We start from the raw sequence: 25,059 nt of genomic DNA on the forward strand, positions 1-25,059 counted from the left end.
CTGGCAGCAAGGGAGAAAGGCATGGGGTGGTCTCCTGGCTCCTGCAGTGAAGGGGAAATGTTCAAGGACAGTGAGCTAATGTTCCTGGCCAACAGCTGGTGTCACAACAGGGTTCTGCAATCTCAGGAACCTTTGAGGGGAATGGCCTGACAGAGGAAGGCGAGATCTACCTGGCAGAGTGTTAGGAGAGGACCTCTGCCAGCAGGCTCACCAACTGATGTGATGAGGAGGTTTCTGAACTCGCTGCTGCATCAGGGGAGGGCTACCAGGACTTGCAACCCCTTTTCTGACTTCTAAAATTTATTTCTTTTAACCGGCTGCCCCTCAGTCTTTATTGTCCCACGGGGTTATTTTATACCAAGGTGCGCGACTCCTCAGCCCACGCCTCCATCCTGCCGACATCCTCTTGACGAGCGGCCCCCACCTTCCCACCGAACAGCCCCTTATTTCACTTAAGCACCGTGTGAGCAAAGGACAGAGCGATGACGGGGATACACCTCATGTGCCAAGGAGGGGCAGGGCCGCGGGCAGGACCAAAACTCACCCACATCTGAGGGGCCCCCGGTTATCCTCTTCTCCCCCCCGGCCCCCTCAGCCTACACGCTCGCCGGGAGCTGTCCTGAGGGCGGCGGCGGGAGGGGTTGCGGCGCCCCCTGGCGGGCTCCGCGCCGCGCTGTGCTGCTCCGCTCCTCTCAGCTCCGCTCCACTCCTCTCAGCGGCGGCTGGGCGGGCCCGGGGCGTGTGGCGGCTGCGACTGCGGCGATAAAGCGCCCGGCGGCGGGGCGATGAAATTCCCGGGCTCCGTTCTCGTCTCCCTCGTCCTCTTCGTGGCCGAGACGGCGGCCGCCTTGTGCCTCAGCGGGGCGTACCGGGCGGCGGGGGATCGCATGTGGCAGTGGCTGACGCTGCTCTTCGCCCTGCTGCCCTGCGCGCTGGTGCAGCTCAGCTTGGTCTTCATCCACCGCGACGTCAGCCGTGACCGCCCGCTGGTGCTGCTGCTGCACCTCCTGCAGCTCGGGCCCCTCGTCAGGTCGGTGAGTCCCGCTCCGCCTCGCCGACCCATCCCGCGACCCATCAGCGGGTACCGACAGGGGATTGGGGGGGGTGGGCGTCCCGGCCTTTGTACCGGGCGGGCCCGCTCGCTCCCCGGCGGCAGCGGCGGCGGCGACCGCTGCTGCTCTGCACCGGTGTTAACTGCGATCGGTCGGTCCTTCCCACCCTGATCTGTGAAGCCTGCGGGAGGAATGATTTCCTTTTGAAACGTCCTCCGGCAGAAGCGCAGCCAGGGCCGGGGTGCTTCCTGAGCTTCTGGAGAAGCTGCGCGGAGCCCTCCGGAGGGGCAGGTGGCGGGGAGACGGGGGTGGCCTGGCAGGGCCCCCTTCCCTCCCTCCCTCCCTTCCTCTTCTGGGTGAGGTTCGGCCCCTGTGTGGCTTTTTGCGAATGATCGTGTCGGTTCGCTGCTGGTGTATCCATAAGGCTTTTACCCTGAGGTTACTTCCAAGAGGGAAAGGAAGACTACCTCGGTTGCTGGTTTAAAACAATCCTAGAAAATCCTAGAAGTCATCCCATCTGTGCATATTGGAAATGCCAGCAGTGCTTTAGTCTGCCTGTTCTTTCCGAAATGGAGCTTTTGTCCCAAATTGCTTTGGAGTATGTTCTGATCAACTTCCGACTGGAAATGTCCTTAGGAAAAAAAGACAGATAGGTGAAGAGTTACAGAGTTGGTACAGTCTTTTTTTTTTTTTTTTTTTTTTTAAATAAAATCATTAAATATAGTGTCTGTAGCAGAGGCTAGGAGAAGTACCCTCAGCTTTTCGAAAGCACTGTGGAAAGGGAATATTTCTTCACACAAGTAAGGATGAATAGTTTGGATGTTAGTGAACATCTTACAGTTTAAAACCTTGAATTCCTCTATAAGCATGGCTGGATTCGTTTGTTTCTTTTGTTAACATTTTAAGGGATTTAAGTTATGGCTTAAAAGTTAAGTTCTTGAAGAGCTCTGATTTTTCTGTAAGCTAGTAAAACACTCCCACATTCTTTGGAAAGCAAGAGTGGAACCAAAGAGAAAGCAACTATCAAAATTAAAATTATGTTCATGACTTCTGTAATTCTAAATCAATTTCTTGAGGTCAGACAAGCAAATTGTCATGTCAAGTTGCAAGATGGGAAGAGGCTGTAAGGATGTAAACAACTACAAATTAGAGTATTTTATTTCTAATTATCTGGAAGAGATGTAGACTTCTGGTTTGACCTTGGCCGCCAGGCATGATTTCACTTTCTCTTTCTTTCTCAGCATCAGGTTTATCTGTTTACAACACAAGTCTCATCTTGTGCTGAACACACTTTCTGCTGTGTTGGCGAGCTCCCAGCTGCAGTAACTGCTGTAAAACTAGGGGCATATGGAAGCCCTCTCCTCTCTGTGATGCTGCACTATATGAGTCTGTTGCAAGCTCTGTGCTTTTGCCTTTCTCTAAGATTTACAAGATTAGCATTTCTTGGAGGTTTGCTGATGATCTGGATGTCTTGCTGTGTTTCTGTGCCACGGTCCCTATGGCATCATTTAGAGAGTACAAAGTGATGCCATGTGGACCTCTTTCCAGAATAAGTGGAATTATGATTACTAATAAAAAAAAGCATACATTCATGCTTTTTTTTTTTCAAGAATACATTCATGCTACCTGAAAAACTTATTTCCTCCTAAAGGCTGGAAGGACTTTACAAATTGAGAGGAGAATTTTCATAGAAAACAGCCTCTCTTCAGTTTCAGGGGGATGTGTCTGTTTGTAGAAGTAGGGGAAAATGAAGTGTTTGGTCTGAGACAGACACTAAATGTCTTTTCTTCTATGTTTGCCTTTGCTACCCACTGCCAGTAACGTTGTATCTGTTAGAAGAAGAGACTGATTGCTTCCCATCAGGAATAGATGCATACTGTAAATGTTGGAGTGTTTTCAGCACATGAAATACCCTGCAGTTCCCTACTTTGCACTGTAGGCTTTCTGTCTTCTGTGAACCCGAATACACGCAAGTCTGAGGTGATACCTGGAAGGCAAAATGGTTTTTGGCTGTATCATCACTTCACTGTGGCTTTAGTCATTGTAAACTGAAAAGAACCCCGTTGTCCCTGGAGCCGTTTTGCCTTTTAGGCAAAGCTCTGTTCCTCGCACCAGAGAGCTGCTGCTGTTACTCATCTGCTTCCCCAGCGGGAAGGCTCGCTCCATTCTCCCGTTCAGTCTCTCCTAGGTCTCGCTGGCACAGCCCATGGCCCCTTAGGGAGTGCTGGGTCAAATTAGGTCAAATAGGACGTATAAACAGTAGAGCTGCTCCAGGCTCTCTCTGCTTGCAGCATCAGACTGAAATGTTAGAGCCTGTAGGCTGTGCTAGGTGGCATCCTTCGACAGAGGGCAGTCTCCTTTGTCTGGCTTTAAGAAAGTGAACACTAGCTTTTTAACCAGCTGTGTTTGATTTGTGATGTGATACAGGATAATCAGTAGAGGGAACGTGTATGTTGTGTGAGTTTTCTTCATCACCTTAAAAGCTAGACATTTTTCTCTCCTTTTCCCCTTAAAAAATTAAATTTAAATTTTAGGGAATGGTATGGAAATATCTTGGCAGGCAAGGAGGGTATTTAGCTTTGCAAGCCAAATGATCCAGCCTATTTTGAATCCTCTGTGTGAGAGGGGAAAAAAGTACTGTCTCTTATAAAACCTTCTTACATACCACCACTTTCCCTGCACACCCACACTCCACCTGTTCAGGAGGCACTGTATGTCCTGCTGCTGCTACTGGAAGCACTAAAATTAGGAAGCATCCCTCTTCCTGAAGAGGGCTTTTGCTGCATTCAGAGAGTAATGTGAATGCAGTTTGTTTGGGTTTGTTTTTTTTAAATTCCATCTCCCCCTCCCTAAGAGTCTCTTTATAAATTTGGAGCAATTTGTAGAATAAAATTCTTAACCGCTTCGGTGTCCTGGCTCTCATCCCCAGGCTGTAGGCATCTCAGAGAGTGTTCAAAGAGCTGACTGGAACAAAGTCGCTGAAGTTTTCTGGGCACCATGGGTGACTTCTGCAGCATTTCAGGGCAGTAAGAGTACTGATTTGTCTGGAGCCTTAGAAAATGTATTTGGATACTTCCTCTGTTTCTGTGAAAGGAGATTCTTTCACCACATAAAGCATTGCACACAAAAAAATAATTGATAGCTAATATCAATGAGACATAATACATTTTTCTTTTCTTTGAGAAGACCATGATGAGCTTTTTGGCTTATTATTGGCTCTTCATGAGACAAGAAATATCTCTTTGTTCCGTGTTCATTTGGAACACAACTGTAGCACTGACACTGTCCTGAGGTTCTGAGTGCTGCCACAATTCCAATAAATACCCTATGTATTTTTCTTAGTGCACTGCTCTGTGCTTAGGGATTTGTTCAGAAATTCAAGTAGCTCCTCGTGAAGGGTGGCAGACAAACCCCTGTTAACTTGCTTGCCCTTGTTTATTCTTCAAGCAATAATTCAGGAGCTGAAGTGAGGATTGCAGATTTCCAAGTGACTCGAGCAGTCAGGATTTACAGTCACAAGCAGGGGGTGCTGGTGATACTGCACCATCCGTGTACTGGGTGTCTGCTGGATACAGTGGTTCCTTACTGTCTGATTTACTGAAGACAATACTGAAGTGCTGTATCCAGAAGGGACTAGTGTGAACATGGCAATGCTTCCTTCTGAGACCATCTTCATGGAGAGGAAAGCTGAGTGACTGCTGGTATCTTTGAAACTTCTATCCCTAGTGCTCTTTTAGCTGAATTTGGGCCTACAAGTTCTGCCCTAGGAGGAACATGCGATTAGGAGATGGCTTTGTCTGCAGGATTATGAACTTCCCTTGAGAAAAAAAATTGAAAGCTGACATAACAGGCCCCTATACAGAACAGTAATGATTGTTTCCCTCAGATTTCAATGGGACAAGGATATAAACAATAGCCTTTTGTTTGTTGGTTTGTTTTTTCTTAAATGATTTCAGGCTTTGTTTCTCAAGGCATAAGGAGAAACAATTACATGTGTCTATGTACCCTGTAGACAGCAGCAAAACACACACAGTAGGAAGTTTGTATCAAACTGCCAGAGAAGCTGCTCTTCCAACTGAGTTAGGTTATGTGAGTTGCAGGAAATTAAAAAAACAGAGCCAAACAAAAAAAACCAAAAAAACCCACCCCACAACTCTAAGCTGAAATTATCAGTGTCATTAGTGCTGGGCATCTGATTCTGCAGCTTGAAATCTAATAAGCTATAACTGGTGCAGATAATGCTTCAGTCACATTGTGTGGTCTCCTGTGGATAGTGACTCTCCTAGTGACCTGCTTCATAGTTCAGAATAGCACAGGTCTAAGACCCTCTCTTCCTTGTAGGACTTACATTGGCAGACAACATTGTAGGGAATTCTTCTAGCTCTAATCTTCACAACTGTTGATGCATCTCCCTCTTTTCCAGATGGAAAGAATATGCCTAGACCCTCTTCAGGTCTTGTTTTGTTTTTTCTTTTATTCTTGAGCAGATGTGTTAGGTGTCCAAGATGTGATGAACAGAAAGTCAGTGCAGATGGAAGGTAGAACAATGAGGGAGGAGCAAATCTTTGTCTGATACAGGTAAGTAAATCTGCCAGACTGAAAAGTCTTTTGCACATGTCTCTAAAGAAAAAGGAATTAGTAAAAATTGAGTCATTGGGAAAATCTGCGTGTACATTTGCAGCGAGCATGTGTGAATAGGTCTCTCAAATAGATGTTTGCTCTTGGAGCACTTATTGGCTGTGCAAAGTTCCCTGTTTTCATTGCCTGCTCCCTCTTCACACCACCATTATTTTGCCTGTGCTTAAATCCCACACATCCATGATTAAAAGAGGGAATAAGGTGCTTGATCTAAGCAAGAGAGGAGAATTATTCCTCCTACTGACTGTAAAGAAAATGAATGTGTTGCTGAATCACTCTTTGCAGGCACAATCAGGATCCTTGAAAAACTATATCTCTTCTCTCTGCCAGGATTTGACAGCAGGGGAGAAAGCAGCCCCATCTTTTTCTTACCTTTTAACTTTCACTTTAGGGAGTAGGTCTGACTTTCTTTTTCTTCAAAGCAATTTTAGTTTCTCCAGAGGCCATACTGCAGCTGTCACTGCTTTATGTGCAGTGGAATCACCCAGCTGCATGCCTTCTGCTGTTGATGCCGTGTGTGGATCTGTTGAAAGGGCCCTAAACATGACTGAATTGCAGGAGATGGATTGTGAAGAAGCTGGGATCACCTAGTCCTGTTCCTCCAGAGCAGAGCTGCAATGAGCAGTGAACAGCTGGGACTTCTGGAGAATTCCCTGTTCTGTAGCACAGTTTGTAACTGTGGAGGAAAATTGGCTTGAAGCAGTTGCATTCTTGCATTGCCTTCTAGTTGTGTTTCATACTGAAAAAGAAAAAGCCGGGTCACTTAAAGACAACCTTTCTGAATGCACTTCACAGACAAGGTTGTAACACCGCCCAGATCTGTGATCTGAATTGATTCTTCATCTCTGTTCTGAACACTCCTCACCTGGATGGTTCTTCAAGCGATTATACCCTTCTTACACTTTATTACTTAAACATTTAAGTTGGTGCTCTTTCTTCTTAGTGTATCAGCTGCCAGTCTGCTCCTGTTTGAAGCAGTGGCACCAGCTATAGTCTTGAGTGCATTTGTTATTGGCCAGAGAAGGCATGACCTTCAGAGACACTCTTGCTTGCAGTGAGAAGGGCTCAGAAGATGATGGCCATCATCACTGACATAATCTTAGTGCTTCCACATACCATTTTTTTTATTATTCTGTTGTACTGGTAAAAGTCCCCATTGGCTCTGAGGTTTACTCATCAGACCATTCATTTCACATTGTATTTGCTTTTCTTTATGGACATAAAAATTCCTTTCACAAAGAATACAGTGCATCTTAATACCTAACTAATAAATACAGATCAAATGCTTGCTCCAAACCCCAACATTTTGTTGATTAGAATATTTGCTATAGTCAGTACTTTCATGAATATTATGTCTTATATAGGATTACTGCAGGTTTGTTAGATGAGTCCCTAGACTACATCTGCTTCTAATCACACAGAGCATGAGTTTAGAGGCTAATGCTGAGATCTCATTTTCCATAATGGCTTCACACTTGTCCTCAGTTCAGGATGAATAGATGACTGTGAATACTAAGTGAGACAAAAACATTCTGGGATCTTTCTTTTGGAATAAAATCAATTTGTTGATTTCAGAATCTCTGTTGGCTTCATAAGCTGTTGCTCTTCATTAATTTTTCACACTTTATTTTTAGCTGTGTGATTCTTTCACACAGAACGATACTGTCAGGGACTAAAAAGATTAACAAGGTGAAAATAAAAAATCACTACTGTGAATGGAGCCTCTGTTTCAAAGCTTCAAATATCTTTAGTGAAAATAGTAGCTGAAGCCTAGTGAATCAAGGGCAGTAATACAGGATCCTAAACCTGCTCTCTGTCTAGGGCAGGTGAAACTTGATAGTGGTCCAGTTAGGGGAAGAAATGAAATCAAGTTCACTAACGAAAAATAAATATGCATTTATTTGAATTTCTATCGGTGCTTATTTACAGTTCAGTCTGTGAGCTTTTCCCTAGAAAGTTCTGTTAGAATGACTTGGCAGCTGTTGAAAAAAATCAAATGGAGAAGAAAATGGGAATTTGAAGACTCAGATAAGCATGGCTTATCCCATGCTTTGTGATTGTGAAATAATGTTAAATAGAAGACTGATTTGTACATTACAAAAACTCCCTGGCCAAATCAGACCTGTTAGAGACATGGAGATGCTGTATTCCAGATAGTATTTCCTGCAGAGGTGGAGGTGGAGAGAGGAATGCCAGCAGTCACTGGAAGGAAAAAAAGCATCTCAGGCCTCATCAGAAAATGACACCTACACAAGAAGAAGATACCATTCATGTCAGGCCTTTTGAGGAGATGTGACCAGAAGTGGTGTCACAGGTCACCGTAGCAGGGGAGTTTTCTCTTTCCCAAGCTTTCCCCCTATTTTGAAAGCCAGCCCTCTCCAGTCCTGCTCACACTAAAGTTGTTTTTCTTCTTGAAACCCTTACCAGTGTTATGCATAAAAGAGAAAACAGGTTGTATCTGCACTGGGTTTGGGATTTTAGGTTTGTTTGGTTTTTCTTGTAGTCAGTGCTATTTATCCTTTATAGTCCTGCTGTACATGTACTCTTTCACAGGAGGCCCTGTGCTATTAAGACCCTATGTAATGTCATAGAAATAGTGTTTCTTTCCTCTCCCTTCCCACTCCTCTTGTGACTTCATCTGAACCGCAGTAGAGCCCTGCTTATTGCTACTTCCCAGACAAGGCTGACTCTTCCCCTTTGTGTTTTGGACCCTGCTTGGTGCCCAAGCCCACGCTTGATGCCTTCAGACTCTTAGAATAGTTCATCTAAAACTCTTGCCAAACTAAAAACAGGAATTGGAAGGATATTTCAGAAACTTTCCTTTCATAAATGTCTCTGAGGCTGTCTTATCTTCTTTAATACTGAAGGAGCTAGCCTGTCCTAGTTGTTACCATGTTTGCTGCTGTCAACTCCTTTAGCCCTTTTCCATTCCTTCCAAATGTATGGATTGCTCTCTGTGCATGGGTAGAGGCAGTGTGCATTACAACAATATGTAATTTGTGAACAGAAATGTATGTGCTGGAGCCACTTTTTTCTTTGGAAGTTAATCTGTGGTAAGTTAGACCTACATAAAGAAGAGAGTTTGGTTCACCTGTGCTTAAAGTACAAAGAGCTGCAGCAACTGAAAACACTGCATCTTCTTGTTTGGAATATTTTTGCAAGATTGTGTTTTATATTCCTTAGGCAGTGTAATAAATGTAAGCAAAATAAGGAGAAAATTCTTATTTCTGTGTCTTTTTTGTCTTTTTAAAAAATGTCAGTATCCAGAGTTCTGAGGCTCTAGACTGCTTGTTGTTGTTACTGCTAGTGTGGCTTGTTCCTTGTGTTTTGAGACCACTGCTCGGTAAAGCTTGGTAAAGCAAGGACTGGAGTCCAGCCATTTGAGGTGTGTGCACCCATTTGTACCTTGAGGTTCTCCCCAGTGTCTTCAGATTGTTTCAAGGCAAGGGTATGAGAATTGTATTTATTGCCATGTCACAGATGTGTACAGATAACACAAAGAAAAAGACTTGACAATGTGAGGAAGCACTTCCAACTTGGGTCCTGGGTTGGAAGCCGATAAGTAGTTTGAGGGCTTTAACAGGACAGCAGAAAGCAAAGGCAGCTCTCAGGAAACAACTAAACCATCCCCTGTGTCTGAGTACTACAGGCAGGCCAAAGGGCACTGCCAGATTCTTGCCCTCTGGTCACATGCAGTTCATGCTTCAAAGGGTGAAATCTGTCATATTCCAAGTTTACCAAGGAAAGAAAATGTACAGGCTTTGCTTTGAGAACAAATTGATTTACTGTGTGATGGCTTAAAATACTAAGGAGTGTGAAGACCTATGCTTTTTTTTTTTTTTTTTTCATTTTTCCTTGTTATTCTATTTACTGGTTTGTTTGTAGGTGTGTGGAAGTCTTTTACATTTACTTCCATGCTGGTAGAGTGGAAGAGCCCTATGTCAGCATCACGAAGAAGAGGCAGATGCCCAAGGATGGGTACTCGGAAGAAATTGAGAAGGAAGTGGGCCAAGCTGAAGGCAAGCTGTGTACCCACAGGTCTGCATTCAGCAGGGCATCTGTGATCCAGGCATTCCTCGGCTCAGCACCCCAGCTCACACTCCAGCTCTACATCTGTGTCCTGCAGCAGGAGATCACAGCTGCCAGAAGTAGGTAGAGAATGTTGTCATCACTTACAAATTTTGGTGGGAGGGAGAGGAGGAGGGTCAGCAGTCAGGTATAGCTGTTCTGAGTAAGAACCAAATGTTTTGAAATGGCTTTCATCTCCCTGACAATTTTTGATGGTGATGTTGAGTTTATCATCTCGGTTTAGACTTGGATGCTCCCTGTAGCATATCTAGGTTGCTATAAAAACACTAATTTGATTACTGACCAGAGGGTGGCAGCTGGTGGGACTAAGATGTCTTCATGAAGGGGGGGCTGGGGAGGGAGAAGGGGGGTGGAATTACCTCTTCGAATTTGGGTTTTGAGCCAACTTTCTAGAAAATTCCTTGCGGAGTATGTTTTGCCATGCTGCATTGAAGATAGTGTACTTTCAGGAATGCACTTTCCAGTTTTCCAGACTGAGAACATGAACTGTCTTTACTTGTGTCAGTTTCTGAATTTGGAATCAAATGGCAGGACTCAATAAGATGGTATGCAAACGTGTTCATCTCACCTCTGGACCCAAGCTATTAAGCCTTCACCAAGCAGTGATGCACCACATGAACTTACCAGGGCACATCTCTTTACCATGATGTGCTCCAGCTCCTTGAAAAACAAAATAGTCTTGATTTGCTGGCTGGCTGCTAAATGAAGAACCAGCTCCAGCTGATCAAAGGACAGACAGTGTAAGAAGGATTTTGGCACCTGTGTGAATGGGACATGTGTTTCCACTGAAATACAGAATAGCTCTTGTTATACCTCCAAGGCTCTGAGAAGCCAGGGTTCTTGACCAGTTCCACAGCTAAGGAGGCTGAAGCTAGAGAGACATGTAGTGCACCAAATGCTTTCTTCAGTTTTGGTGCCTCTCTTGGCCATGCAGCAAGGTAGGAATTGAGATTCTTGGAGGAGCATTTATAGTAACATCAGGGTTCTCCCCTCAACACAGGGAATGAAAAACCTCAGCATGTCAAAGGGTGAGTCGGCATATAAGGATGTTACAATAGATTAAAATCTTTATACAAAAGTATTTAAGGTCATAGCAGTAGTTTCTTGAAAGACATTGCTCCTGACAGTTTCTGAGTACTTCACACTAAGGAATGCTCTCTGTGACCTGGGATGCAAACAAAGCAGATGAATACTTTGCTGAGTGGTGCAATTAGGAAAATTTCCAATCGCTTTGCTGCAGAAAGCATTTGCTTAAGAAAGGTCACCTTTTTATTGTATTTCTTCTAGCACTGGTAGTGACCTTACTGGTCATGATTGCCAAGGAGAAGCACTGTATTCCAGATGATTACAGAACTGCATATTAAATAATGATTTGTAACTTCTGGCTTTTATCTGTTACTGTTGAGATAAATTTTGAATCTCAGGCTTGTAAGTGACCTTCTGTGGATGAAGTGAAATTAGACAACCATACGTTAGCTGACTCACCAAGGAGTTCAGTGAACCCACCAGCAAATGCAGTAGTCATCTCATGTCTCCCAGAAACTGTCTCCATAGCTTATATAACTCTAAAATACAGAAATGAAAACAAATGTTGTGGGGGTTTTTGTTGTTTTTTTTTTCTTTAATCTGTGATTTAGGAACAATGGCAATATCTGTTACAGCTCATTTATCAGAAAAAGCAGTCTTAACCATATTCCTCTTGTATGAAATTTACCTTCTGAAATATTGTAACTTTGTGTAGCTTATTTCTGCAGTCATACCTTTTTTCCACTGGTAGTATTCATCCTCCAGAGAACGGTGAAGCAAGAATGATGCATAAAATAGTTTCAGTTTGTTGTTTGTTATATGTCTGCAGGGATTCTGATGTATGGTATAGACATAGTATAGACAGACTTCAACCTTTTGATCTTGTATCATCGAAGTAATTCAACAGGCAGTCCTTAGGCAGTCCTTTTCTCCTACATTTCACATGTCTTCACCCTGACTGTCCTTTGACACTGACCCTCCAAACAGCATGTTCTCCATTTGTCTCTGTCATAATTGCCACTCTCTTCTTTTTGTATCTTGATTTCTATGTTTTTTGTCTTGTCTCCTCATCAGTCTCATAACTTTCTGGATTCCTACACTACCCTGTCTCTTATTCTGTGTAAATTCTGCTTGGTCAGTAATAAGGTCAGCATCACCCATGAACATAAAGCTGTTTACCACTGTGCTGGATAGTGTGTTTGTTCTCTTACAGATGTTTGAAACTTGTTATTGTTTTCAGTATCGGATTGAACAGTTCCAAGAAGTGTGTCCGTCCTTGCCTAGCCCTTTGTAAACCAAGGCAATGATACATATTTTTTTTGTGTGTGTATTTCATGGCATTCATTTTCTCTGGATAGTTTTTTCTGGATGATCAAAAACTTGCCGGAGTTTGACATGTTCCAATATTGTCACTAAGGAGAGTTGCAAAAGCAGGATAAAGCCCCTCTAGGTTAGTGATGAAGGTCATAAAGCTTCAATGACTGTTTATCATGAAATACATAGAAATGGTGTTGGATTAAATGCAATATTGAAAGCCCACATGTCATTGCCTAATAATCTGGGTTCTGGACATTGAGCTTAGTTACAGCCTAACTGGGAGGAAGCTCCCAAGTTGTTACTGTAGGGAATGCCCAGTCTGACTCTGTAGTTGCCTCTCCCAGAATTGGTGCCAATGTCTCTCTTGTGCCTTTGGGCTTTACCCTGTACTAAATGCTTCTGCATCTGTCAGTACTGTCCATTGCCTTAGAAGCAGCTATTAACCTTGCTTCAGAGAGGTCACTGACTAAGTGGCTAAGGTCCACTTACATACTCTTGAGGAGCTATCCAGACCTCTTCTGGTAGCATCCCCTGGAGAAGCACAAGGCCAAGAGATGTCAAAAAAATCTGAGTTATTATTAATTACAAAACCAGCTAGCTGGAGGTGGGAAATACACGACCTGACCTCTAAACCAGTATTGAATGCACAAGATCTGCTTCTGTCAAGAGCAGTCTTTTAAGTTGAACGTTTTTGTCACGTCAAAAGCAGTCAAGTTTCTTTTATCACTGTAAGAAACACTAGAAAAAGATACCTTAAAAGGCAGATTTCCTGTCGTTTAAAACTGAAATTATTCTGTTGCAAAAAGGAGAATTTTTAAAAGATTAAAATCTGAACTAGTTACTGCCATCTGCAAGAATTAAAGCTTTGCTTTATGGTTTTTTCCAACTTGCTGGTGTTTGCAGTATTCCTTTCCTAATGTTCATGAACTGTGCTTTGTCACTGGTCTTTCCAGGTATCTTATAGTGCTTCTACAGTTGCTTCACCTCAGCTCATCAGGCTCTCACCATAGAATATCTCACTCATTGTTTCAAAAAGTACTCAGTGTGTGTTTTTCAGTATAATAGTTGTTTGTAAGCATTGAAGTTGCTGTATCTTAAGACAAAAAACATTGTATCTCAGTGTCTTGTCCTAAGTTATTTTGTCCCTTATTTTTCAAGGGTTCTAATTATCAGTTTAGAAAACTATTATATATAATAGGTAACTTATGATTCTGCAGCTGAATGTAGTATTTCAGTCGTAGATATTTGTGATGTAGCTCATCTAGGGCAGAATTAGCTCTCTCAGCAAGGTCCAAAGATGGGAAAGACCTGGTCTCAAGAAGACTGAAAACAGAATAAAATATCCAACAAAAACAAACAAACAAAACAAAAACAAAACAAAACAAACAAAAAAACCCACAAAAAACAAAACAAAAAACCCAACAGAACTGAATGGTGTATTATAGATATTGAATGATTCTCTAAGTGTGCACCTCTGATTTGTAAAGAAAGTATAGCCTCTGGGAGCAGGAATGAAGAAGAGAAACACTGCTTTTGTCAGGACTGTTCAGAGATTTGAGACTGCTGTAGGGGAATATACTTTGCCTTTTAAATTTTCATTTCTTTGCCTGTTCAGGGTGAATAAACAACAATAACACCACCATCCCACATTTGCCTTTGTGGTTGCTTCCAGCTGCCTTTCTCACAGAATTAAAAGTGATGCTTCAGCTGAAGGTTTGTTGACAGTGCTGTGCTTTTGGGAAAGGAGCAGAGCTGGAGATCTGTATTAAACTAGAGTCAGCATGAACTGGTTTATATCAATTATATCAATGGAGAGGTGCCTCTTTTGAAAGCTTGAGTTTTAAAGGCAAGTTTGAGATTAATATAGAATCCCTAAAATTGAAGTGGGTAACGAGATGAATGTCTCAGCCTATCAAAGCAGAGCTCCAGGATAGCAGTGGCCTTTTCCCAGTGGGTAGTGGTTTTTTGTTTCTTTAACTCTGATAATATTCTTTTGCTTCATTAGCTGATGGATATTTTTTCTCACACAGTTCTAGAGCTGGCTTAAAGCTACAGGAAAGAGTTTGTAAAGGGCCACAAGATATAAAGCAGTATTCTTGACTGCACTCACTTGCCCTTCCACTTTCAGCCAGTGTTTTTTAAGACATAATGTTTAAAAAAATCTCAGTACAGTGCTGTAAGAAAGGTGTTTAAAAACACATTAAAAATTGAAGTTTTAAGCTAGCAAGTATGTAACCATTTTTAAAGAATATATGCACTACCAAACTGGCATATACAAAATTACCATATAAAATGGTAAATTATTTTTGGTCTACTGATTGCTGTTGAAAATTTAGATATGAAGGATTAAGTAATTCTTTTCCAAAGTAATTCAGAGGGTTGGGATGGGAGGGGAGTTCACTGAAATGATAGAGAAAATCTGCTTAGAAAATTCTTAGATCTTAAAATGACATTTTTTTTTCTTTCAAAATAATTCTTAAAAGGAGTGGTTCTTTTAAAATGTGTGATATGAAATACATGTATAATGGAAACAGATGTATAGGAAAGCACAGAAAAAACAGAGGTGGGTGAGCACAGGCAGAGAAAGTGCAGATGTTTCTGGGTTTTAATTGCTTTGGCTTTCAGTATTGAGTTCTATCTCAGATTTTTTCTATGAACTTAAGACAGCTGGCTTCAACATAGAACTTCATAAGCACAGAGGCATCCGTGTGACAAGTAACTCTAAGCCTTCAGCTTCTGTTTCACAGTTCTTCATCTGTACAGAGGATGAATAGCACCCCTGTGCCTTGCTGGAGTACTGTGAGAGTCTGAGAGCAACTTGGATATGCTTATAACTTGGCTGTATAATTACCAAGGACAATGTGTGTATGAGCAGCCCTGGCAAGGAGGAACAGACACCTGTAACTGTGAAGTGCCTTTTTTCCTTTCTAACTACTTGGAAAGTAACAAATGGAGACCAAAAGAGGAGGTAGGCTTAGAGTAAGAACCCAGAAGTGTATACAAGGAATTACTGTTTTGGCATTACACCCTGCTTGGAATTCCCAGAAGTGCTATGAAGTCAACTACATTTGCACCATTCTGATGCAATGCCTGTAACTACTCCTAGGCTGAAGGTCCTGATTTGTGTTTTCTCTTTGTAGGTGTTTTTATGGTCCTTTCTCTCCTGTCAATTGTATATGGTGCCTTACGTTGCAACATCCTGGCTATTAAGATTAAGTATGATGATTATGACATCAGCGTGAAACCAGCTGCCTACCTCTGCATATTCATGTGGAGAAGTCTTGAGATTGCTACACGAGTTACAGTGTTGGTCCTTTTCAGTTCAGTCCTTCAAATCTGGACTCTCCCCGTGGTGCTCGTGAATTTCTTCAGCTTTTTCTTCTACCCGTGGATTCTCTTCTGGCAAAGCAAGTCTCCATTTCCTGAGAATATAGAGAAGGCATTGAGTAGGGTTGGCACTACCATTGTCTTGTGCCTTCTCACCTTCTTGTATGCTGGCATCAACATGTTCTGCTGGTCAGCTGTGCAGGTGAAGCTCAATGATCCTGACTTAATTAACAAATCCCAAAATTGGTACCGACTGACTGTGTATTACATGCTGCGATTCATCGAGAACGCGTTCCTCCTGCTGATGTGGTACATCTATAAAACTGATATCTACCTGTACGTCTGTGCCCCTTTGCTGGTCCTGCAGCTCCTGATAGGTTACTGCATGGCTGTCCTCTTCATGTTGGTGTTCTACCAGTTCTGCCACCCATGCAAAAAGCTTTTCTCCTCCAGTATTTCTGAAGCTTTTCTGTCCTGTTTCAAGTTCCTCTGCTTTATTTGCAAAGCTCCCCGACCCACTGTACTGACGAACAAGGCAGAGGTAAAACCTCCTGAAAATACTGATGACACATGGAGCAGTAGCAAGACAATTGATTCTCAAAAGGGAAATCCTTATCAAAGTGTTTCTTCCAATGCCTAGTACAACTGGAAGCAAGTAGGTGCCTTTGGAAGGTGTCAGATGACCTGCTGGGAATGTTGTGTATCTTGGGCATTTTGTCTTGTGGATGGGATTTCTTTCTTGCAGGTGTAGCACTGCATGACAACTGACAAGCCTACCCTTGTGGAAAACTTAGTGTATGAGTATGTGTATCTGTGTGTGTTTGTGTACAGAGAGCAATCATTGTTTGCAGGCTTCTATTTCACAGGTTTTTGCACACGGGTTTATTATCATGTACTTATTTTGAAATCATTATTGGAGATGTCCTTCAGAACCTGGTGTGATACTCATCTTACTCAGGAAATCTGAGAGTGGAAGGACATACATTTTATTTTAGATAGGATGTCTTGATGGCATGCCACCCTAGCATGGAAACGAGCACAGACCTTGACTACATATTGACTGCAGCTCTGGTCTGCTCTGATTTAATTGCAAATGTTTTTACACTCTAATCAGTGTAGTGAGATAATAGTTCCTCTGTGGTATAAGAATTAGACTTCTACAATGCACTGTAGTCTGGGTTGCCAAGAAACAACCAATTAGCCAAAATGTGACTGTTACTGAGAATGGACAGAGGGTTTATTGGCTTTGCACTGTTTTACCCTTCATATTTGCTGCTTGTCAGTAAGGGAATCAGATTTAGCACACTAATTGTGATGTTCTGGAATAGCTCATTTTTCTGACATTATCATTTACCTAATATTTTGTGATGTTCTGGTATTAAGGTGGTGTTCACTTTATACAACTTCAGGTATTTAAAAGATGTGTAGATAGTGTGAGTTAGTCATATAGGTGGTCTCCAGAGCATGTCCTGAGGGAGTAATTCAACCCAACTTAAAATGTCCTCTAAAGCTGGTGATTTGAATCATTCTCTGGAGACCTTCTACTCAGTGTTAACCAAATGCCCTGACAATTAGTTTTTGACACTGTCTCCCTTTCAGATGGCTGAAATTAAGAGATGAGCACTACCCTGATTGGCAGGGGGGTGATAGTACACCAAGCAGGCGACTGAATGACTTCTTATGTGGGGATAGAAGACACTGAGTCCTTTTTGAGGCTGTGATATATTATAGTTAGTTTAATATTGGTAGCTCGAAACCTTTTGACTTTACCTCAGAAGTACCACAGGCTTGAAATCTGAAAGAGGAAATGGAAGTCATTGACTTTTTCTTCTATGCACTATATCACCACAAATAAAAGTGTTTTGGTATTTTGCAAATTGCTGAGGAAGCTCTAGCAGATAAACACCTGAGAGTTTAGTGGAAATACACAAAACCAACTGTATTTTCAAAAACTAAATGAAAGCTTTTGGCACTTTGTTTGCTTAGCACCTTGAATTTCTTTTGAGTATTACACATTATGGCTGCAGTGGCAACAAATAATTCAAGACCCAAAGCATCTCGTGACCGGAACCCTGTCATCCATCCTGTTGTCATGGAGGATGTGAAGTTCTTCCACAACATCAGCATCATTGTATTAGAAGTGTCAAGTTTGAATCTGCAGTCATTTATAATGAAATATGTCACATGCAATGCTGCAAAGAGTGAAGCTGGGTTAATTTTTTTCTTTACCACGCTGTAAATGAATGTCTTCATATATCAGTTTTATAATGGAGTTATGGTTTTTTATTTTGCTTAAAATGTTTGTGTTTGGTATGTGTATGTACTTCTTATTAAATTATTGGTGGTTGTTAATGGGTATTTTTGGCCTGAACTTGCCATGGGAATGTACTTCGTCTAGCTGGGAAAGGCACCAAATATCCCTGTTCCAATTTCTCTCTCCGAAGAGCATACTATAGAGAAGTGACTCCTTAAAGACACCATGGTATTTCTCTCGACTTCTTTATTTAGTACCATATAGCTTTTATCTGTATTTCTCTTACTTCTCTAGATGGAGAGTGATTCAGATTTTTCTTTTCTTGTTTCTTTTTTTTTTTTTTTTTTCAGTAATGAGATAAAGGAGCAAATGACATTATAAGCCTTGTTTCCAAACCTGTGGAGTTCAGCACACAGGGCCATATTTTCAGGTATTCTTAGCTCGTACTGAGTATCTGACTTTATAGTTGGATACTCATCAGTAATCAGGGGATTATGGTTGTTGTGTATTTACAGGTGTTCCTAGGGCTGAAATGTTAGTCTTTGGGAAAAAAAATGTTGAAAAGGTGGCTTCATGTGTAGAAGTACTTCATATCTAAAGAGAGAGCTTGCCAATCCTAAAAGGAGACTCTGGACAATATAAGTGATGGTGCAGTTGTGATTTTGCCACTTGGAAACAGTGGAATGCTTGTACCACTGTGGAAGAGCTACACAGCCAGGAGTCCAGCATGTACATAGTAAGTACCATATAACTTCACATACCAATGATGAATAGCTACTGTACATGTGTATTTTTAGAGAGTGTGCCATATTACTTCCTATTTTTATACCAATCTCCTAAAGAGCATGCATAGGGAAGTGAATTTAAGTCACTGTTATGAAAGGGGGGTGGAAAAAGATAAATATTTGTGTGGTTTATATTACTGTCATGTGGTTTTGCCTTAGTTTTGCAGACTAACCAAATACAATTTAAACACTGGGGACATGAGGGCTGTTGCTTTTGCTGTGCCTCATATCACCACAGTGTGGAGTGCAGGTCACCCAACTGCAGTATTGCTGCTGTACATATGGATTGATCTATTTGTGCTGCCATTACTGGTAGAATGAAGGTGTGAGAGGGACTGATAGGAAAAAAAGTTTTCTGTTAAGACCTGTGTTTTAAAGGACAAGTTTAGTTTTCTCAAGTTTACTACAATGCTAGGAGAGGTGGGTTTTCTCTGAATAATGACACTCTAGAGAGTGTTGTCATTTCACCCAGGGGCTGCAGTGAGAGAGCAGTATTAGCTACAAAGGATAGATCTGTAGGAACGACAGATCTCTGCGAGCTTACTCTGGTTTTACTCTCCTCTGTGAATCTTAGACACATATGTGTTCAATGGAAGGTGTAGAAACTCTTTTTCTATTAGAAACTCCGCTCACTTAAGTAGTCCTTAGTCAAGCAAAGGGTTGTTCAAATGATTATTCAAATGTAGAAAAGTATGCAACAGGTTTTCTTTTACACTTGTAAACCAGCACAAATTAGTCTGTAAACATTCTGTTAAGTTGTGGTGGTATGAGTTCTCTGTCCTTCACTTTCTAAAATTCAAGGTGAAGGTTATATAGCACACTGCCATCTGTTACCATGCAGTGGAAGAAATCTTTTCAAGCAGATCTGACAGAAGATTGATTTGAGAGTTCCTTACCTCCAATCAGTGCTTTCAGTGCTGTTTAGCGTGTTGGTGTCTCAGCAGAAGTTGAGGAGACCAGTGTTAAACAGAAAAAAGATCAGTATAGGTTACTTATTATCAGAATGAGAATAATTAGTTAGTTTACATTGGGAATCAGAGAAATAATTTCCTCATACAGGATCTCCTACATTTTTTCTGCACCCTTATTTCATGCTTGCCTGGATTTACCACATGCTTGTCTCTGACCTTGTGAACAGCCAGCAAAATCCATGCTGAGGACTATTGTGGAGGCACATGAATGCATGACACCTTCAACCCATTTGAGTGTTCGCAAATTTATGTATTTGTCCACATGAAATATATGTGTATTTTATAAATACAGGTGTAAATAGATTAAGAAATTGTAATTTCTTACAATTTCATTGTAAGACATTGTAATGTGTGCACATCACTGAAATGAGCAGTGAGAAAAAAATTTTAGAAATCCTTCTGAAACAAATGGTATTTCTGAGGGATCAGTGTTGAGACCAGTACTGTTTAACAGATTTGTTGACATCATGGACAGTGGGATCGAGTGCATCCTCAGCAAGTTTGCTGATTACACCAAGCTGTGTGGAAGTGTGGTTCCCTCCAACATGCTGGAGGGAAGGGATGCCATCCAGAGGGACCTTGACAGGCTTGAGGGGTGGGCCTGTGTCAACCACATGACGTTCAACAGGGTTGTTACCGTCCGAGGTAACATTAAAATTTATTTTTGTTTTGGATCCATGAAACAAAGTCCAACTGTAGCATGGACAGCATCATATATACCCCTGAGTGCCTTTTGTTCCCAAGGGGCAGCTGTCAGTCAGCTGGCACAGCAGCCAGGGGCACTGGCATCAGAGCCATAGCAGACAGGCTGCCTGGAGGGGGGGCTTCCAGCACACAGCTCTTATCTCTTTCCAGGCCACTCCCCACTCCATCCCAGCCCCCTCTGCCAGGTCCATCAGCATCAGTACAACCAAGGTGGCTTCCTCCACCCTGGCCAGGGTAATCGTTCCTGGGGGGACGTCCCAGCATTGAAGGCCCTCAGAAAAGGGGAGAAATCTCCACCCAGTAGTTCTTATTTCTTTCCGGGTGTCACCCCCTGCTCAGCTCTGGTCAGGCCAGGTCCTCCACCCTAGCCACGGCTATTCACTTTAAAATTGCTCTTTTGAGACAATTTCAACTCAGTGAGATCAGATCCACATAAGGGCCAAGTGCAAGGACCTGCATCTGGGCCATGCCAATCCCAAACATAAACCCAGGTTGGGTAGAGAGTGGATTAAATACCACACTTTTGGTTGATGAGAAGCTTGACGTGAGCCGGCAACGTGCACTTGCAGCCATAGCCTGGGCTGCATCAAAAGAAGCGTGGCCAGCAGGCCAAGGGAGGTGATTCTCCCCCTCTGCTCCACTCTTGTAAGACCCTACCTGGAGTACAGTGTCCAGTTCTGGAGCCCCCAACACAGGAAGAACATGGAGCTGTTGGAACAGGTCTAGAGGAAGGCCATGAAGATGACCATAGGGCAGGGCACCTCCCTTGTGTGAAGCCAGGCTGAGGGAGTCGGTGTTGCTCCACCAGGAGAAGAGAAGGCTCTGGGAGGACCTTATAGTGGCTTTCCAGCACCTGAAGAGAGCCTACAAGAAAGCTGGGGAGGGAGTTTTTACAAGGGTATGCAGCGGTAGTACAAGGGAACATCGTGATTCCGTGATTGTGTTAATCACAGAGACACATCTACCACCACCAATGGGCTTGGCCTTGGCCAGAGGTGGGGCTGGATTTCGAGTCAGAGGAGCTTCCAGCAGCTTCTCACAGGAGCCACCTTTGTGACCTCTTCCCCTGCTACCAAAATCATGCCACACCAGCCCAATAAATCAACATGAGTGTCTCTATTCAGGTATGGAAATTTTGCCTTTCAGATGCGAAATTTGGATGTGGGTGCTGCCGTGAGTAAAGGCTCCTGATCACAGATTAGAGATGACGGGTAAGCACAACTAAACAGGGACAGATGCTAATGAGTTGTATGTTGCTTGCTGAGATTCTTCTGGAATAACATCATGCTTGTAATGTTTGGGCCTTCAAGGTGAAAGCTGATTTAATGAACTAGAAACAGCCTCTTAAACACATGGGCTGTGCCTTCATGTTTGTAATTGCTCAGGTTCCTATTTTGTCAGAGCAAGCAAAGTGACAGAGAGTAAATGTTACAGATACCAGCTTCTGAAAATTCTTTTATCAGGTATTCTTTTCATCTAATTAATGTAACTGTCAGTACAGAGCTTTAATCAGCCACAGATACTTTCAGGAAGATGATCAGGGATAGAATCAGATGCATAGCAATGCCAGAGGTTGTCAAGATAAAGATTAATTCATATCTGGCTTTTAGAGTGGGAGCTAAATATCAAAACAGGAGCACAGCCCCTTACAGACAACTTTACAAGTGTTGCATTTTTTTTTTGTGTGGGTTTGCAATTCTTGTAAGTCTGTGTTGTAGCAAGATGTGCACTAAACACAGAAGCTAGCAGAAGACAGAGGTGCTTGCCATTGCTTTAGTTTTGCAGTTGGTGGCCCTTATAACACCAGTCATGTTCTTTAAAATAGATGTCCTAAATACTGCTTTCTCTCTGCTGCTTTGTGGTGGTCATTTAAAATAGAAATGGAGGAACAAGGCACAGGAAAACACTCAGCTGCACTTCCCAGTAGGGCTGCTCTTTAAAGGCAAAGTTGTGTGGCCTTGAAAAGGGCCATAGGGTAATCCTGCCTGGAGGGACGTCCCAGCATTGAAGGCCCTCAGAAAAGGGGAGAAGTCTCCACCAAGTAGTTCTTATCTCTTTCCCTGCTCAGCCCCCTTATCTCTTTCCTCTCACCCCCTGCTCAGCTCTGGCAAGGCCCCTCCACCCTTGAGGGTGTCAACTCTTGCTTGCCACAATTTTTTAATATTAGTGGGCAGACCCATAACTCAAAAACATGCAGATGCCATTAAAAAAATAAATTAGAATGGATAGGAGATTTTTAAAAAGGAGTAGCATCAAGTTTGGACCTAAAAGGATAGCAAGGGAGCCTTAAAACTGCGAAGTAATTAGGTGTTCCCTATACATTCTTTTTCATTGTGTTTGCAGATCATTGGTGACTTCACCCTCCCCTCTTGCACCCCTCCACTTCCTAGTTTTTAAGCAACAAGAAGAAAAAAGACCAAAAATTATAAAAAGAAATTCATGGGACAACTCAGAAATATGTGCACCTAGATTTATGCACTGGAGTGTTCTCTAAGGTGCATAGTGCAAGCCCCAGTAAGAAGTCCAGGTACAACCAGAGATTAAACCCAGCCCCAGAAAATGAGAGGGTCTTCCTGATACAGAGATAACCATTTTTAGTTTTTAATACCAGCACAGCTTAATTATAAACATTGTGTTGCAGTACACATTTCCATGCTAATGGCCAGAACAGAAACATTACCACTGTCATAATATGCACAGTTTATTTAGCTGATTCCAGCTTTCTTGTGAATATAAAGAAAAACAGTGGACTGTGCAATATATCAGAAAGTTTGTAACACCACGTGCACTGGCTGGCTGGTTTCTGCTTGGCTTGTGTTTTCGTCATCAGCTGACAAGATGTGATGCCCTGAAAAATCAGTATCTGTTCTTTATGTAATAGATTGGAGAAACCTAAGGCATTGCATGTGCTAAGTCTTACTGATGGTTATTTGACTGTCTACATCAGAATTGACCCAAACTGCTTTAGACTAAAAAGAAGAGTTGAAGACATTGCAGGGCAGACAGGTTGTGAGATAGGAACAGGCAAGAAGTATAATAAGTGAAAAATTATTTCTGCATTGCCATGAAATATGGACACCAGTAATGATGTTGCTGTTGTAGCATCCAGACTGAGGGCAGTACCATTAACTCACCAGATGACTCAGCTGCCACTTGCACCCAACTTCAGCCTAATTTGCCAGTGGTACAAAAATGAAATGGAAGACCCAAAAGTCACCAAGCACCAAGCAGGCATCCATTAACAAGCATCTATAAATCCCTTGTCCCATAGTAAAAAAGGGCTTATATGTTTGCTGCTCTCATCACTGTTGTTTCCAGGGTGTAACAGCAAATAAACAGTTGTCTCTTCAAGCAAGAAAAAGAAAAGAATAAAAAGGAAAAAAACACATTAGCAAGGGAAAGGGAAAATTTACTAATGAGATATCTAAAACTGAAAAATAAAGAGTCTGTGATCTTAAGCATAACACCCATTCATAAGAAATTCCAGTGTACTGAAAACTAAATGCAAGATTAGCTTGTGCAAGAACATTTGTATGAAAAGAGTACTGGCAAAGGATTGGAGTGTGGTTTGGCAGACCCTCTCTGTCAGGTAGCAAAAGTCTTGGTGAAGTGGAGTTGTGTCCCTGAATAAAGAAAAGTGCTGGAGGACACTTTTGCAGTCAAAAGCTCTGATTTTGTTTGTGGTGGACACAACTTTTTTAGCTTAGGCAGAAAACTACATGAGAGAAGAATTTTTAACCCCAACTGAGGAAGAAATAAGGTACCTCCAGCTCATCGCTACTCCTATGAAAGCCTAAGCAATGGAAATAGAAGGATATTATGAAGCCATCAAATCCTGTGCTAAAGGCATAAAAAGAGAATTAATAAATAATATTGCAAACATTGTATACCTCAATCTAATCCACTCAGTTTCATTTTAAGAGTAGTTTCTCTAAAAGTACTAAAAAATTAATTACAGGAGGGAGGTGTGTGTATGTATAAACTGCTGTACATAACCTTGCAATAGCAGGTTTCAGTAGCTATTAATCCAGTGGTAATTCAGCCTGGAAGAAAGTCATTGCAGCTCAAAGCTCAGGTTGTGTGCCATTTGTGTCTTCATTAAATTTTAAAAAAAGAAGGATGGATGCCTCTGGGCTTCTCTTCAGTGTAACTTAAGGGTTTTGCATGCTACTCTCAGACAAGTGTCCAAGTGATTAGGGCAACTCCAGAGGTAGAAAAGATTTGTCTCGACAAATGGGCAAAAGAAAACATCTAAATCTAGTGACTGTATGGCTAGAGCAGTGGAATTCTATATTAAGAGGCATCTAGGCTTCTTGCTGAGTCTTGGCACAAGGATGAACCATGTTTTAATAATCTAGCTGAAGGATAATTTTTAAGCAAAATCTTCTTCCTTAGTGCCACAGTTCATTGTGTCTTGTTATCTTAATTATACATGTGCATTAAAAATGACATCATTCCTCAGTGTTTCTCCTATTGATATTACTGAAAACTAAAAACCCTCAGTGAAAAATGGGATTGAGCCAGAGGATGTATGTCAGATGTCTGGTCACAGACAGGCATTTGCTAACTGAACTGGGTTATTCTGTCACCCCCACACTGAGGGGAAAGAAAAATCAGCAGAAAGCTATCACAGCATGCCTTTGCATTTTATAAGACAAACTGCAGTGATGTACAGTAATACAGAACCAGGTAGTTAGGGTGTAGGCACTACTGTGTTCACATCTGGGTAGCTGTTCCTGTGCTTGAAGGTGGATACTGGAAGATTCTATGGCTGTGTTGATAAAATTTCTTCCACTGCTGTAACAAAGACACTGACAGCCAGCCAGCCAACAGGCAGAGCTGTATCAGGGCATGGTGCAGGTTTAGCTTAGACCAAGGATTGCAGACCTTTCCGT

General features: G+C 42.2%; 1 protein-coding gene across 1 annotated transcript; it reads left to right on the forward strand.

Annotated features, from left to right (window-relative positions):
- Positions 1-635: 635 nt before the first annotated feature.
- Positions 636-17,801, forward strand: XK (X-linked Kx blood group antigen, Kell and VPS13A binding protein). Its single transcript, XM_071750744.1, has 3 exons — positions 636-1,030; positions 9,576-9,838; positions 15,263-17,801. The coding sequence occupies exons 1-3, from the start codon at positions 786-788 to the stop codon at positions 16,087-16,089; spliced, it is 1,335 nt and encodes a 444-aa protein (XP_071606845.1). The 5' UTR covers positions 636-785; the 3' UTR covers positions 16,090-17,801.
- The last annotated feature ends 7,258 nt before the right edge of the window (positions 17,802-25,059 follow it).

This window comes from Heliangelus exortis, chromosome 1 (genome assembly GCF_036169615.1).
Source record: "Heliangelus exortis chromosome 1, bHelExo1.hap1, whole genome shotgun sequence".
Lineage (NCBI taxonomy): Eukaryota > Metazoa > Chordata > Aves > Apodiformes > Trochilidae > Heliangelus > Heliangelus exortis.

Bases quoted from the DNA above. Each gene is read 5' to 3' on its own strand.
- XK (XM_071750744.1), top strand. From the start codon at position 786: ATGAAATTCCCGGGCTCCGTTCTCGTCTCCCTCGTCCTCTTCGTGGCC. The intron at 1,031-9,575 runs GTCGGTGAGTCC...GTTTGTTTGTAG, and splicing joins CAGCTCGGGCCCCTCGTCAG to GTGTGTGGAAGTCTTTTACA. The intron at 9,839-15,262 runs GTAGGTAGAGAA...TTCTCTTTGTAG, and splicing joins GGAGATCACAGCTGCCAGAA to GTGTTTTTATGGTCCTTTCT.